This window comes from Protopterus annectens, chromosome 12.part0, assembly GCF_019279795.1.
Source record: "Protopterus annectens isolate FY-2018-M chromosome 12.part0, PAN1.0, whole genome shotgun sequence".
NCBI lineage: Eukaryota > Metazoa > Chordata > Ceratodontiformes > Protopteridae > Protopterus > Protopterus annectens.
Genome location: NC_056746.1, coordinates 297962486 through 297980268, shown reverse-complemented (window position 1 = coordinate 297980268; position 17783 = coordinate 297962486). Strand labels below are relative to the sequence as shown.

The 17783-nt window shown below is 42.1% G+C and overlaps 1 protein-coding gene across 2 annotated transcripts in view; it reads left to right on the top strand.

Annotated features, from left to right (window-relative positions):
- The window catches only part of ZFAND1 (zinc finger AN1-type containing 1), a 566374-nt gene that overhangs the window by 95825 nt on the left and 452766 nt on the right, over positions 1–17783 (top strand). For both annotated transcript variants that reach the window (XM_044089369.1, XM_044089370.1), the window contains exon 2: positions 14020–14062. In XM_044089369.1, the coding sequence (XP_043945304.1) occupies positions 14020–14062 (43 nt within the window). The remainder of the gene's footprint in view (positions 1–14019; positions 14063–17783) is intronic.

Here is a 17783-nt window from a genome sequence, read left to right as displayed (position 1 = left end):
CTCGCACGTGGTCTCGCTTGGCTGTGGCCAAGTACCTTCTTTTTGCTATTTCTCTTGGAGAAATTTGTTAGTTCATACCCAAAAGCTATTTTAATAGCTATTTCTTGTTGCTGTCGCTGTGTTTGAGTGTGATAGTTGTGTTTTTGGTATCCCTAACTGTTCCAGCGGGCTAGGCCCGTTTTAGTTAGAGGACCTAGTCCTCCCCTCTGTTAGATAAACTTTTTGTGTGATTGTGTTGTTCTGTGTGTTCCGTAGAAGAGCCGTTTCAGTTAGAGGTTCTTAGAGTGTGTCTAGTACTGTTTTTTTCTGGTGTTTCTAAAGTGTGTGTTATTCCCGCCTTTTTTGTAAGTTGCGTCTAGGTGGTTTCGTTAGCGTTAGTTATAAAATGTCTAAGGATCAGATGGAGCATAAGCCTTCTGGCTTTAAAAAATGTTCCAAATGTGGATATAAGATGTCCATCACAGATGGACACTCTGTGTGTTTACTGCCTTGGAGCCGTCCATTTACAAGAGTCCTGTAGCTTTTGCCACGCGTTCAGACCTAGGGTGCTCCAGGAAAGGAAAAATAAATTGATATTAAAGGGACTTCTAAAACCATTGTTCGAGGAAGCTATAGACTCTGCTTCTAGTCCCCAGTCAAAATCTAAAGCTTCTAAGGGTAAGAAAAGGTCTCCGGCTCCATCTGCCACTTAGAAGATTACTGTTTTGGACTCTACCTCCTCAAATCCACTGTCCTCGGGGCCGCAGGAGGTATCAATGTTAACTGAATCGGTGTAGACTCTTATTATTCTTGAATCCATTCAGAGCCGGTCGCCCAGTGTGAGGCATGGTTCACCTGACAAGAGATCCCAATCTCCATCGCTCTCCTCCAAATCCTCTAGGCTTTCTGATTTGGATGTTGATAGGGTGGTGCAGAGGCTCCTGCAGTCGCCGGTGTTGGCCAAATTGTTCTCGGCTCCGACCCTGTCGGCTCCGGAGCCAGTTCCTATGACAGTTTCAAAGATTCCTCCTCCAAGCACATGTTTGTCGTTGGAGCCGGTATGCTCCGCTCTGAGTGATGTTCCTGCGCCGGCTCTGATACCCCCTCTGGGTCTATCGGTGCCGACCTCGGCTCCGACCATGTCGGTTCCATCCACAGGGTTCGAGACTCTGGTCTCTTCGGTTGGGCCCGAGGGGGATACTTTGGGACATTTGTCGGTTCAGAGTCTCCCACTCGGTGCATCGACTCGTGGGACCCCGGTCCTGGTCGTGGCCTCGGAGGTCGGTCCTCTGACTCGGAGGGGGGGGGCGACCTGCCTTCGAGGCCATGTGGAGCACGCTGGCCAGATCGTCAGCTGCATCACCTGGGTTGGTCATTCCGTCCCCCAACACCCCGGCGAGAGCTTCTGACACTCACCTATCCATGGACAGTAGAGTGCTAGGCCCTAAGGATGCCTCCACGAGTGGTCCCCAACTTTGAGGGTCTCCCAGAGTCCATGCCTGAGGAGCCTCCTAGAAAGAAGTTGTGCAAGAAGCACACTGACTCCCAGGATGAGTCTCTCACCTCCGATACTGACCTCAAGGAATCTGAAGGTTCCCCCAAGTCTTCCTCTGATGATGTTTCCTTCTCCGATATCCTGGAGATACTGAAACAGAGGAGACTGGCCTTTCAAAGCTCCTTCCGAGCAGTCAGTATTCCTTAAGGCTTTTGGCGCTCAACCCTCTGCCTCCTGGGTGTCTCCACCCTTCGAACTTCTTGACCTCATTTGTCGAAGAGTGAGGGAAAACCGATTCTGTGGAGCCCGTGCCCAGGTGTCCCAACAAATTCCTGTCCGCACCCCAGGGCAAAGTTTTTGTCAAAAGGAGTCCCTGTTGATGCCATGGTGATGGCAGCAGCCACCCAGAAGGAAGTTGCAGAGTCTTCTTCATTGGTCCATCCTCCTAACAAGGAGTCTAGGACCATGGACCGGTACGGGAAGCATACCCTATCTTCAGCAACCTTCACGTTACGGTCGCCGAATTATTTGTCTCGCTTCACTCTGCTCCAGAGAGATCTCAAAGAGGTGGGAAATACTATTGTGGGTAACATACCTGAGGCAGTGTCTGACAGTTAACGCACATGTTTCTACCCTCAACTCCATCACTAACTCGTCCATGCGACTCATTTTGTATGCAGCCGAAGGAGCGAGTAGGGCAGCAAGCTCAGGGGTCGCCCTTAGAAGGCAAGCCTGGCCGCACCTGTATCACTTTGTGGAGGCCTTCAAGTCTTCCTTCATTGACGCCCCATTTGACGGTTCCTCCTTGTTTGGGACCAAAGTGAAAGGCACCCTCACCAGGTGCGAGCAAGAGGGAAAGACCCTGTCTACCGTAGGAGTCCATTTTTCCCTTCCTTCTAGGCCTTATCCCAAGGCCCAGCAGGGGTGAGGGAGATGTGGTTCAAGAAATCAGAGGTTTTTTCCTGCCGCACAAGGTGAACCCCCCTCCAGAGGCAGGGGAGGGGGGGTTGCTCAGGGAGACATCGCCCCAGAGGCAGAGGGGGCCCCCGCAATTCAGGAGACCGCGACTCCTTCCGTGGCTCTCCATACTCTCATTCCTGAGGGTGTGCCCGACTGCACTTATCTGGAGCCATTCGGGGGTCGAATTTCCTTGTATCCGGAAGCCTGGGAGAGCATTACCCAGGACCAATGGGTATTACGGATAATTTCCGGAGATTACCTCATCCCATTCTCTTCAGTACCCCCGCCAATCAAAAAAATCCCAGACATTCCACCCAGTCAAAGGGATCAAGCAGCCTCCGAGGTCTCTCAGCTGCTAGAAAAAGGAGCCCTCCAACGAGTCCCCTCAGACCAAATCGGATTAGGGACTTCTTTTTGGTGCCGAAAAGAACAGGGGACCTTAGACCCATACTAGATCTCGGTCAACTAAACAATTCCGTACACAAGTCCAAGTTCCATATGGCCACACTACAATAGATTCTCCCATTGTTGGGAGAGGAGGTATGGATGTGCTCCATCGATCTCAAGGATGCTTACTACCATGTCAAAATGGACAGAGCATCCAGGAGTCGCCTACGCTTCTGGCTGGGAGCCAGTCACTTCCATTTCTGAGCCCTGCCCTCTGGTCTCGCCACAGCCCCCATGTATGGCAGTGGTGACGGCTCACTTGAGATGTCAGGGATTCCAGGTGTTTCCGTACCTGGACGACTGGCTCCTTACCGCCCCCACCAGGCATCAACTAGTTCAAACCAGGGACGCTACCATCAGTCTGTCACCAGTTGGGCATATCAATAAACTGGGAAAAATCTGCCTTATTGCCCTCGCAGCGTGTCAGCTTTATAGGAGCAGAGTTAGACACCATTTGAATGTGAGCATTCTTACCACAAGAAAGGATCACAGTATTACAACAACAAATGCACATGCTGATGCCCCTGAGACACGCGAAGGCAAGACTGGTTCTACAACTCCTAGGGACCATGGCAGCATCTGTCATGTTGGTCCCTCTAGCGAGATTACACATGAGACTTCTTCAATGGCTCCTCTTTGTCCAATGGTCTCTCCAAAGACTCCCACTATCTCATCCCATCTTACAGACAGGTGCAAGCAGGACCTCCGTTGGTGGCTGTGCACCAACAATTTGAACGGGGGAAAGCCCTTTGTTCCACCTGTCCCTATTGCCACGGTGACCACGGACGCCTCCCAGATTGGGGGGGGGGGCATTATCTCGTCAGGACAGTCCAAGGCACGTGGCAAGAACACGAGATACATTTGCATATAAACGTCCTGGAGATGAGAGCAGTGCTTCTTGCATTGCAGGCACTTCAGAAAGTTCTTCCTCTAGGGACTGTTGTGATACATTCAGACAACATGTCAGTAGTGTGGTATCTCAACAAGCAGGGGGGAACCCGGTCTTGCCCTCTATGCAGAGAGGCTATGCGAGTGTGGCATTGGGCAATAGCTTCCCAATGGTTTCTGGTGGCGACGCATATTCTGGGGAAGTCCAACGTAATAGCGGACAGGCTAAGCAGAGCGATACTTGTGCCTTATGAGTGGTCCCTGAATCGCCTGGTTGCAGAGCGAATCTTCAGCAGATGGGGTCAGCCTTGCTGCGACCTTTTTTCCAGCCCTCTCCATGTGAAATGCAGCAACTACTTCACGCTGATCCCCCCCCCCACAGGGGGAATTGCCCAGGGACGCTCTGGTTCACGATTGGCACTCCGGTCTGCTTTATGCTTTCCCTCCGTTTCCCCTCCTCTCAAGGGTGATTCAGAAAGCGCAATCCTTGGGAAGCAGAATGATTCTGATTGCCCCACACTGGCCTCGTCAAGTCTGGTTCCCCTTTCTTCAACCATATATTGTGGACACTCCTTGAATTCTGGACCCTCTACCAGATTTACTGACACGCATGGGACAGTTCCACCTCTCTCTGAGGACACTACGGTTGACAGCATGGCTACTCCACTTCCGTGAAAAATTATGACATCTGACTAGCAATGGAAGTGGACCATATATTATCGTCCTCTCAAGCCATCCTCTAGAAAGATTTATTCTAGCAAATGGAAAAGGTTCTCTATCTGGGCACATATTAGAGGCATTGATCCTTACACAGCTCCAATAGATTCAGTTCTGGAGTTCTTGTCTATGCTGTTCTATCAGGGGTCCGCATCAGCCACCATCAAAGTTCAGCTGGTGGCGATATCTAATTTCCACGTAGCGAATTAACCTAGTCTCATGGCACTCAGACTATGTAAAGCATTCCTTAAAGGTACTCTGTTGCTTCGTCCCCCAGTATCCAAACCTATCATGCCCTGGAATCTCAATTTTGTTCTACAAGCCCTTACTCTACCACCATTTGAACCTGCAGCTACCTGTGAATTAAAATTCTTGACATGGAAAACAGCATTCTTAATAGCAGTCACTTCAGCAAGGCGGGTTTCGGAAATACAAGCCCTGTCCATCAAACCCCCATATTTAATCTTCCATAAAGATAGGGTCTCTCTTAGACCAAACCCCTCGTTCTTTCCTAAAGTGGCTTCCTTGTCTAACATGAATCGGTCCATTGAGCTGCCTGTGTTCTTCCCCCACTTTTCTAACAAGGCAGAATTTATGTTTCAGCAATTGGATATGCATAGGCAGTTACGCTTCTATCTACACTACACCAGACAAAAGATATCCGGAAATCTGATCAACTCTTTGTCTCCTTTTCGGAAAACCGATTGGGTTCTCCGGTATCCAAGGTCACGCTGTCTAGATGGATAGCCAGTTGTATCTCTTTCATCTGTCAGGCAGGAGGTAAAAATTTGCCATTTCCAGTCAAGGCACATTCTATTCGGGCTGTTTCTACATCCACAGCCTATCAAGCTAGATTGTCAGTGGATGATATATGTGCTGCAGCTACTTGGGCTTCTCCCCACACCTTTGTTTCTCATTACAAATTGGACGTGGTCTCCAGGGGCAGGTTTTCCTTTGGCTCCACAGTTCTCAGGAGTATTTTCCTATGAGCCACCTAGGATGTAGGTGCTAGGGACGCTGTCCCACGGGTAAGAATGTAGGCGAGATAGGACTACATAACATCAAGAAGTTATGTACTCACCATAACGTTAGATGTATGTAGTCCATCTCGCCTCACATTCTTTCTTACCTTCCCCCTGCCTGGAGGATTTGGAGGTTAGGTTGTCACCTGCAGAGTCCCTTTGACTGACTAGTTATTGTTTATATAAATATGAGGTGTGTATGGAGTACAAATGTTTTTCGCAGAAAACTAGATCTGGGGATATGGAGCAGTGCACCATGGGATACCCTCTTAGCCCAGCCAATGGAGAGACTTTGAGCTAGTAAAATCGGCCGAGTCTGAACCGATATTCTGCTCTGAACCCACTGGTAAAAATGTGAGGCGAGATGGACTACATACATCGAACGTTATGGTGAGTACATAACTTCTTGTTTTCCACTGTGGCAGTGAATATCTGCTGTAATAAGCTGTATTTTTGAAAGGTTCAAAATGTCAACGAGTCTTGTTTAACATAGGCTCTGCACAACAGTTTTTCTTTTTTTTGTATGCGAGGATTGTGTAAGTGATCCTACTGAGCTGTCCCCTGACAATATAGACTGCTCAGAAAAATGACATCACTTAATTGGACCGGTCTTATTGTCTACATTTCTGTCCCTTGTTATTTTCTTTTTTCCTTTTTTATTCAATGCATATATTTATTTTTTAAACGCACCCACCCATTCTACCAGTTGGACATTTTATTTCTGCAGAATGCTGGTTAAGTGCTGCACTTGTAGTATAAGCGAGGGAAGCTAATATAATGTGCTTTATAGCTTGCTTACATTACTGCTTGCTTGCTGGAAAAGAGGCAGTAGTTTAAGCAAGCTACTGTGTCCTGTAGTTTGCTTATTTTACTGACTGTCCTGTAGTTTGCTTATTTTACTGACTGTTTTCTAGTTCTCGTTCTCCTTCTCCTACTGTACTTTGTCCCTGCTGCCCTGCTCTTGAAATTCCCCATCCCCGAAATTGTTTCACTTCTGTTCACTTTTGCCTTCTTGCTTTCTCTCCAACCAACATATCTCTCAACTTTCCAGAATTTTGCACAATGTCCATATTTTTATCTGATACTTTTGGTCTGTTCCTGTAAAAACTTGTAATTTTCTGGCAAATAATTGAGGATTGCAGTCAGTGGTGGTGCTGCGGTAGTGTTGTCGCCTCACAGTAAGACGCTGTCCGGTTTGATTCTCGGCTAGAGCGTCTTCTGCGTGGAGACATGCGTGAATGGGCGTACCTTCGTTGAAGGTTGTGCATCAGGGCTGGTAACTCTGCATGTAAAAATCAGCTACCAATCATTAGCGGACCGCAGATCCTCTGTGGCAACCCCTAACCGGGAAAAGCCGAAAGACACAAACAAACAAGTCAGTAAATAATAACATCAGCGTTTTAGACATTCTATCATTCAGAAAATGCATGCTAATGCAAAACCTGTTATTCTAGCAACTTTCCATAAGAACACCATTTAATATTTATCCCTGATTTTGGGCCTGTTTACTACCTGTGACTCAACATAATGATAGTAGAGTCCACCTGTGTGATTCTTCATCCCGAATGTCAAAATTTCGAACACCGATGTTACCAATTGCCCAACCATGCCCCCTCTGGACCCATAATAATGCTAGTTCTGGTTTGAGTAGTAGGAAGTTTTGAGGTTTGATGTTTGTGGCAAGTGTACCAGAATTCAGCATTCCGACTTTCATGGAAATCACCGAACATATGAAGACTCGATTGCCTGTGACTTCACAGAATGATAGTAAACTTGGGCCAGTTCGCATCCAGTAGAGTCCTACTGCACAATTCTTACATCTGAAACGTGGGCATGTCTAACACTGGCATTACTGAATATTTAACCTTGTCCCTTCCTGGACTTATGGTAACTTTTGTTCCTTGGTCCGGAGCAGTAAGGAGTTTCAAGCCTTGATGATTGTCAGGTATACTGGAATTTGGCATTCTGACTTTTGTGGAAGTGTGTCGACCATATGAAGATTCGAGCTCCAGTGTAATCTCCCCCACCCCCGCATGCACACGCACACACGCAATTCATGTTTGGCTTTGTCTTGAATTTTTTTCTGTAAGAAGTTGAAAGGTATGGTGACCAGTAATGGTCATAACTACTGGCATTTCGTCAGTACTGCTTACATTTGTTTAGTGGACTGGATAGGCAGTCAATGCAGAAAGGCTATTGTGTTTGTCTGTTTGCTACAACCAACATAAACATTGTAAATCACACTTTCATGTATTTTGACAGCACTTTCCTTTCTGTTCACTCTTGTTTTTTTTTTGGTTGCACATACCTAGATTTTATTCCTTCCTGTTTGCTTTGCCCATCTGTATGCAGCGTGAGTGACTCCAACCACACAAAGTGTGTTAGCTTTGCTCCCCCAATCTGAATTCTCCAGCCATCCTCTTGGATCGTTTGATATTTATACTTAAGGTTCCTTGCCGTTCTGTGGACAATCACACTGCATTTTTAAAAACCTACTCAGTGTATTATTCTAATATCAATACTTTCACTTGTCTTTTAATTCATTTTACCAAACCTCTCATTTTATGCACTAATTAATCTTCACGGTTTGCTAACTCTGTAATAACAGTCAAAACATCTAAACTGTTCATTGACCTAACATTACTCCATGCAAACCCAGGACCTTTACAAACAACACTTAACGTTTATTATTGCACTTGCAAAGAAAAAAAGGTTGCATATGACTTGTGTGCTCTACAGAAGGTGCCCTTTAAAGTAGTCATTCAAGTATCAAAAGCACACTGCTTTTATTTAACTTTCCACTGTGCTTCTCTCTAGCAACATTCACCACACTCCTGTTCCTGTGTCACATTCCACATTCTCTAAACATTGCTCAATAGCCTTCATGACTGTATGCAGCTTAAATAAATGGGCACAGTTAGAAACATGGGCATCTCGTGTCAGCCCCCAAATAATTGCTGTTACAGAATCTTGTCTGAAAGACTCTTCCTGGATTCCTTATTGTTTTCCTCTGACTACTTTATGGTCTGTGACTTCTGACCAACTGCTAGAATGTCGGGGGTGAGGGGGGAGCATCCAACTAGGATTAATAAGAAGAGAAAATACTCTTGGTTCATCCTTATTGGGCCAGAATAATTCCTCTATTGGCAGTACCTGTTGGACACTAATCAAATTACTATTTGGGATAGGGATCACACCAAACTCTGTATTGCAACTACTTGTATCCTTTCAACTGCAAGTTTTCAGAACATCCTTAAAATAATTCTGATTGTTAGCAAGAACAGTAAACAGATTCTTTCTGATGTAAACCTAAACTGGAAATGTCTGAAGTCGTCTTTTGATGGATTACTTCACACTTAGTTTGAGATGGTTAAAACTGTAACACGACTAAAACCTCTCAATAAAAATTTCTTGTTATATGGTTATTAAAAAATATTCCTAACAAATTCTCAGATCTACAAAAGCTTCTTAATGTCTTCGGCATTCATAACCCCCACCATATCTTTTTGATCCTTTAAAAACCTTGATCTTCTAGATATATTTTGTCTTATTCTTTTCCAAACAACTTTGAAATCCTCTGAGAAAATAAACTTCTCTTTACTGGACACACATTTATAATTTTACTGACCTCACTTCCACTCTGACCTCATTCTGTAATTTCCTTACTACAGCACGTTGGCTTCATGTGTTCCATGTGACACTCCACCTCTAAGGTCAATTAAAGAAAGAAAAGCTGGCATAGAGTGGAAGAAAGATATCATGAACTCTACTAAATTCAGTTATTTTCATGAAATAAAGTGCCCTGCCTGAAGGAAAACCAAAAAAAAAACTACCTCTCATCAAACAGCTCACCATGGTAATCCAAAAAATTCTGGAATTCAGCAAAATCTCTTGACAGAAAATTATCCCCAAAATGTAATGTTTCACTCCTCTATCTCCAAATCTGATGGAGGAAATTAGTGCTAATATTGTTTCCTTTGACAGATCTTCCAGCCACTCGTCAATATTATAAACATTACTTGAGTTACTCACCACGTATAACTTGACTAGCTCCCTTTTTTATTTTACATCTGTCTCTAGCAAGATGCTAGTAGAAAAACAAACGTCTTGGAGAAATCCGTTAAAGATTTGATCTGATTTTTCACTGTCTACATCCAAAGTTAGTGAATGCCAATTATAATGTACTCTCTAAACCCTAAGCATGTCTTACAGTGCATCGCACTGTCCTGTGCCGGTTTCCTGATAGACACTTTTATAGGCTGAAAAATCTGTTGAACTTCATTTCTTTCTGCTCTTTTTCCAGAGCTACAATTGGATTTACTACCATTTTCATTAGCCTGCTCCATTTGTTTGTGCTAATCTTTCTGACTTTCTTACTTTGGTAGTATTCATCTCTACATGCTCCTGTTCTCTGCCTTCATCTACTTCGCCACCTTCTGCTGGTGCTTTGATTGACTCATTTCCTGGACAAGCCACTCCCTTCTTGTAATCAGCATGATCTCTCAAACTTCTTCAGCTTCCTTTTCCTCAGCATCTCATTCTCTTTTATTAATTTGGCTTGAATGAGGCAAACGTTACTGTCAAAATTTTCTGCAGTGTTCTCCCTTTTCAGACAAAAAATAGTTTTAATACATTTATTCAGTTCATGAACTCTCTGCTTGAGCGGTCTATTAAAATTACTATATACTCCATGCCAGTTCTTTTATTTAATTCAAACCACCTCTCAATGAGGTCATTGGGCAGATCTTCACCAGTCGGCATATTTCTGATTTCATAGCCCCTTCAGCACTCTCTTAACTGCAGTACTAGATTCGAAAAATAAAATATCCTACTGCAGGCATTTTAAGTTAATGAAATCTTTCTCCATTTGAAAGTAACGCTCCGATAAACTAAACTCAGTGTTTTTCATTTTGCAAAACCATATTTTCAAACTGATTGCTCGGAGCAGCTAAACAACTAGATAAGTTATCGTCAAGTTGGATTTGAAACACCAGCTCTGCAGTCCTAGTCTTAGAAACTTTCATATCAACGACTCTGTTGGAATTGCCCACATTGCCTTCATGATTTAACCAAGTGGAACCATTAGGCATGTTGCGCAATGTGAATCCTGATGGTAAAACCATAACGCTCGTCTCTGAATGTTCATTACTTGTCCTTTTAAAACAACTTCTCTGATATGATACAACTCAAAAAAACAACCAAAAAATAATCATAAAAACTTTATTCCGTTGGCAATATCATTCAGTAATCATGTTCGTCTACATAAGACTTCTTCAGACTGAATGGAATTTTGAAAATTAAAACATTTATATACTCGCTCAATAATCACATTAATTAAGACAATTTCCTTAATAAACAATTAAAATTAATCAAGAAGACACTTAATGCTGAAGTTTCTTCCTTTTAAGATATATTTTGAAATGTCTTTATTATTGAGCCCTGGAGGCCTGCTGGCATCTAACTTCAGCTGCCAGCAATACTCTCTCCAATCGAAGTCATCCTCAGCATCTAACCTATTGTTGTAATTAGGTTAGAGTTAAGTTGTCTGGTTTCATCAATTTCAGTATCCCTTTTTTTAAGCTGCAGTCTCACTGTTTTAATTATTCACTTGTTTCAAGTGAATAATTAAAACAAAACATTCACACAGCTAACCTTTTGATTAGAGGGAATACTTTCCTGATTTTTTTCAAAGTACTTGTTATATTTAAAATGTAATTTGAAGTCCTCTTCTGCTCCCCTCCCTGAAGTGTATTAATGCTACTCTTTAAGGTGTATTTTTCCCATAGTTTTATTCTTCCCTTTGCCATTTTTTCTGAGCAGTCTGACCCTTGTACTTGACCTTATGTTTTTCCTCCCTAGGACTTCTACTTTTGTGCATATACTATGCGTCCGTTTGCCAGCCAGGTCCCATCTCTAGACAGAAGTAGCCTCACGGCTAACACGGATATTGTTGCATTGCATGGACAAGTGAAAGCCATTATATTGCAGACAGTTGTTCTGATGTAATGAGGTGGCTTGGGTACCTTAACTCTGTAATAATATGCTGGCTTGTGACACATCTGCTTGAGGGACTGATATGAGGTGCTGTTAGAGAAGTACCTTGCTTCCACAGTGACACAGCTTGCTAACTTTACCCACAAGCCTTATCTGCAAATTTCACTCTCCAGATCTTCTGGTCCCCATCAGTAGTAGAAACTGTTCAGCCTCCCCAGCACATTTCTCCTTTGTCTTCTCCCTCACCAAGAAAGGTGATCAGGTCCTGCCTTGCCATTTCTATACCATTGTCAGGTCCTTCAGCACCCAGGTCGTTAATTTATACCTAGGTTGTTGTCAGGGTTTCATCCCGCTACCCTACGGACCTGACAAAGTTGCAGTATATTAAATAGAGAAAGAATCAAAGTTTTGCATCAGACTGAATAATAAATGTCTTATCCAGCATAGTAACTGTGCATTTTAGGTTTCCTACCCCAGTAAGGAAAAAAGAGAAGGCACTGCACAAACAAATGTATTTATCATTTGAAGCATCCATGCATAAAAATAAGCTATTCATCAGGCATTGGGACTCATGGTTGAGGGTTTATCCTAGGACATTATGCTTATTTTAATTCAGAGTTTGTACGTATTTGTTGTTTTCTGAGGAACTTGTAGGAAACAAGGGGTATAATGTGGTTTAACAGAGCATCAGTTTGTACATTCTCAGTTTTATTTATTTTTCAGGCCCCACTCTGACTATAGACTCAGTGGCTTCTACGCAAGTTGCCCAATTCTGGTGGCTTGTTCTTGGTTCTGTTATACTGCTGCAAATATGTATTTGTTCTTCCTGCTTTTCCTTTTACAGTCTAGGATAGCAGGTATGTAGTGATGCAAATGCAGGCCAGCAGATGTTCCCACATGCTGCTTCTGCATTCTTGTGTCCAAAGTGCTGTGAGGCTTGCAGTTAGCTGCTTTTCCTGGTTCCTTCACATGGTTTTGCTGCCTTACTTAGCTTCACGCCATTTTTCCAAATAAAACAAGGTGACCTTCTGCATCACACCTTTCCTTTGAGGCTGGTCCCTATGGCGCATAAGCCACTGCATAACCTAAGCTGTCAACAGCACATCATCAGCTCTAGTAATACTTTTAGGCATCTTTTGTCATAGTTGTGAACTGAAAATACCAGTTGCATGAACACAAGCTGTATAAAAACACAGGAGAAAACTGCAAGTTTTTATTACAGCAGTGTTGGCTGCTACTAGGCTGCACCTTGTAGAATATTGCTAGTCTGTCATTGCATTTTGTGGGACTCTAAACAGGTCATTGGACTAGATTAGGCCATTTATCATGATTTACCATTGAAAACATGAAATTGTACCTGGTGAGCTTATCTAGTTTATTTCATTTTATTTTATTTGCGTTTGTTGACCTGGGGTACAGCACTAACCTCCATGGACTTTTTTCAGACTCAGCTCGGTCACACACTACAGAAATAAAGGCTGAGAGAATCAAGCCCTGGACAACAGAAAAAGACCTGTTAACAGCTCCTTGATAATCTGTGCCAACTGTCAGATCTTAATTAACATTCTGTAATAAAGTAAACTCTTGCAATGCATTTTTGCACAGTAACATCAGTATATTAGTGCTTGATTGTTTTTCCTAGGAAAAAAATATGTCCTGACACAGTACATTAACTTGAGCACTTTGGAGATATGTTTGGATTACTGTCAGTGCCTCGAGTACAACTGATACCGAGTCAGAAAGTTCTTAAAGTTTGTGAAAAATATGTGCAGGTTGTCATACAATGTAATGGGCTGTTACTGTTCTTTCAGCAAAAAATTAGAGAAAATGCAATGGTATTGTTAGTTTTAAGGTTTTTCATCACCTGATATGTTGTTAGCCTTACCTATACACTTGACAGATCAGTAAGTTTCTGCTAGTGTTAGCTGCTAAATTTAGTCCTGAGGTCTGAATTTTGGGGGTGAGAGGTGAATGCAGTACATGTTCATCCTGTACTGCCACAACCAGTTAAAATATAGGCTCCAACACAGTTGTTTTGTCTTTTGGCTTTTCCCGGTTAGGGGTCGCCACAGAGGAACTCCGGTCCACTAATGATTGGCAGTAGATTTTTACGTGCCGAGTTGCCACCCCCTGACGCACAACCTTCAACGAAGGTACGCCCATTCACGCATGTCTCCACAAAGAAGACGCTTTAGCTGAGAATCGAACAGGACGTCTTACTGTGAGGCGACAACACTACCACAGCACCACCACCTAATAAAAATGTAAATAAGTCTTTTACATGATGCCTCCTTACCTGTAGCTTTGTACTTAAAGTATTGGCCTTTTTGTTTCTTTGTTAGTCAGCACATCCACTTAATGCTAGAAGTACCACAGAATACACATTTCAACTAATGAGAAGCCTTTTTTATTAAAATTAATTCTTTATATTCTTGTTCCTGTAGCTGTTTCTGTGTAAATGTGATGGGAAAGTTTTAGCATTACTTGAGTAACTGAGACTATTTTGTTTTCCTGCAGATTTCCTTCCTTTTGTTTGTGATGGATGTTCTGGAGTCTTTTGGTAAGCTGATACTGACTAATGTAATTCATGAATGATATTATTGGGCAGTCGCACTGGTGTGTGTAATATTTTTTACTGTGACAGATTTAAGCTAGATTCAAACAAATATGCTCTTGTTTTAACACAAGTAAACATCTCCCAGTGTTCTAAAAAGGGTAGAAAATTATATTTTTTCTGAGTTTATGGAAAAGTTGAGGAGATATTGCCCTTCAAAAGAACTGAACAGAAAATCAAACTGACTTTCTGAACAGATGTCACTCCTTTTCCTATCAAGAACAGGGTCAGTGTGACTAATAAAAGGGGAGAAGTAGCAGATATGAACTGATTGTGGAGATGCTGTACATTACTGATGGTTGTTAGAGTGGTTATGGACAGTGCATCAGATGAAAGCCATTTACATCTTTAACACTAGATATAATCGATTTTCCTAATTTGATTGTTTAGGTAATCATGGAAGTTTGAGGCAGGCTCATGTTACAGCAAAATATAAGACTGGGGTCTGAAGATAATGGCAGAAACTACGTTTAGTTTAGAGTAGTCAAACATCACTATTGATATACGATTGTCTCTCTGTGTATACATAGTTATATAAAACTCATGCCTGTGTGTATAAAATTGTGTGTAATGTATGTGTGTGCTTTTTATTTTTTTTTTTATAATTTTTTTTGTATGTGGTTTGTAAATGTATGTTTTTACTCCTTTGCTCAATCTCAGCACTGACTTAAATCAGATGGGGATAGGGAATCTTCTGTGTTTAAAAAAAAAAAAAAAAAAACACACTGAGTTCATAGTAAAAATACCTTAATAGATCTCATCTGCTGTCCAACAGAATTTCAGTTTACCAGTATAGTCGGACTTCAAAGCCAGAACCTACAGCTGAAATAAAATATAATGTCCTAAAAAGTACAACAAAAAAGGGGAAAAGCACGCATCCAAATTATGATAAAGGCTGCTCTTAAAACATAATAGAGTGAAACCATAATTTTCCCATTAGGTCAGTTTAGTAACTGATATATCATGTTAACACAGTTAAAACGCTGATGATCTGGGCAGCCTGGAGTTGTGTAATAATGGGCAGCACAGTAGCTTATAAGAAGGTACGTGGCTCAGAACAACTACATTTATGTAAAAACATTGCCATGCAAATCAAATGAAAAACTTAATGGACAGTATCCATGTTTTCAGGTGCAACTTTTAGTTATCCTGCTTTACAGACAGTTATATATTTCTGCTATTCCGATTTCTAAGTCTGCATGTTTCTTTACTATTAGTGTCTGCTCTACTTTTTTAAACATTAATAGATAAAAAAGCAAGTTAACTTTAAGCAGTTCAGAGCATTGTCTCTTCTCAACAGCCATTAGATGCTATCAACTTCCCACTGTGTAATGACTGAAGAAAATAGGCATTCAGTTTCCCTTGTAGATGCTCATGTTACACACAACAGAAATGCTGTCTAAAACTTTGGTATCGGATTCTTCCGAGATTCATTTCCGTCATGCATACTAAGTTGTGGTCTCCAGTGGTTTTGCTTGTTAAGCTAATTAAGATACTTGTTCAAGACATTACTATTTTACCTTTCCATCCACTCAGTCTCAGTTGTCTACATTTAGTAAACGTTATAAGCAGCAAGCATTCTGATTCAAGCAATTATTCAGAACGTTGTCCTTTCTGTTCTTCCAGTAATTGCCATCTAGATTCCACACTTTTTTATTGTACAAAACATACATTCCATTTCCCTTGTAGCCATTGTATTGCATCTAATAGAAGTGCTGTGATATACTCTGCTTGTATTGGCTAAAGATTTGTACTTTTACTTTACAATGTTGTCATAATGTTAGATTATTCTCACTAGTGGTGTTAGTCTTGTTTGGATCAGCCATAGAAAGAGTGGTCAAAGTTCCCATTAATCTTTAGCAGTCCTGGTCTGCCAAGTCATATTTCACGAGCGCACACAGAGAGACAGAGAGACAGAGAGACAGAGAGACAGAGAGAGACAGAGAGAGACAGAGAGAGACAGAGAGAGACAGAGAGACAGAGAGACAGAGAGAGAGACAGAAAGAGACAGAGACAGACAGAGACAGAGAGAGACACAGAGACAGAGAGAGACAGAGAGAGAGACAGAGAGAGAGACAGAGAGAGAGAGAGAGAGACAGAGAGACAGAGACAGAGAGACAGAGAGAGAGACAGAGAGACAGAGAGACAGAGAGAGACAGAGAGAGACAGAGAGAGACAGAGAGACAGAGAGAGACAGAGAGACAGAGAGACAGAGAGACAGAGAGAGACAGAGAGACAGAGAGACAGAGACAGACAGAGAGACAGAGAGACAGAGAGACAGAGAGAGACAGAGAGAGAGACAGAGAGACAGAGAGACAGAGAGACAGAGAGAGACAGAGAGACAGAGAGAGACAGAGAGAGACAGAGAGACAGAGAGAGACAGAGAGAGACAGAGAGAGAGACAGAGACAGAGAGAGACAGAGAGAGACAGAGAGACAGAGACAGAGAGAGACAGAGAGACAGAGAGAGAGACAGAGAGACAGAGAGAGACAGAGAGACAGAGAGAGAGACAGAGAGAGACAGAGAGACAGAGAGAGACAGAGAGAGACAGAGAGAGACAGAGAGAGACAGAGAGAGACAGAGAGACAGAGAGAGAGACAGAGAGAGACAGAGAGAGACAGAGAGACAGAGAGAGACAGAGAGACAGAGAGAGAGACAGAGAGAGACAGAGAGACAGAGAGAGACAGAGAGACAGAGAGAGACAGAGAGAGACAGAGAGAGACAGAGAGAGACAGAGAGAGACAGAGAGAGACAGAGAGAGACAGAGAGAGACAGAGAGAGAGAGAGAGAGACAGAGAGAGACAGAGAGAGACAGAGAGAGACAGACATGGAAGATACTGCCAAAACTCCACTTCTAGTAATTCAAAAGCCAACGAAACTCCAAAAAGAAGCACAATGTTAATAGTACAAAAATCTTTTCCTTTATTGACGTTAGCGCTTTCACAGGTAGCCCTACTTCATCAGATGTTACAAACAAACAGTTATCTTGCATCATTATATAACAGATTTAAAACACATCACTTCCTAATCTAATGACATCATTTCCCTTGTAAATTAAAGAGCCATACACTCAAATGAAGCAGCAAAAGATCTTCCGTAAATCATTTACGAGCACAATAAACATATCAAACTAAGCATTGTCAAAAAATAGCAAAAATAAAATTCCTATCAAAAAACACAACATATATACGTGGATATTCACTTAAAAACACATTGTAAAACGAGTTAAAAATAAAACATTCCCAAATAACCCTTGTATTACTATCATTTCATACTAGAAGAATTCCAATATTAGCCTACCATTTAGAGACTCTCAGTAGTGCATCATATCGCATAATCAATCCCAAATGGTACCCACATTAAAACCATTATAGAATGATAAAACGCTCCCAGGCAGACCCTACAATACTATCATAATATACTACATAAATCTATTGCCAGTCTGCCGTTTAACTATTCAAACTGTAGGAGGCACACTATACCTAACTGTCATATTCTAAATGATATTTATATTGAATCCTGTATATAACATCATGCCAATACTAGCCTGAATAGATATATTGACCCTTTAAAATAATTAAAATATATACTTAAATCGATACTATACATATATCGAGCACTAAACATCAAATAGAATCTATCATTTAATGGATCTATTCTTCAAGTA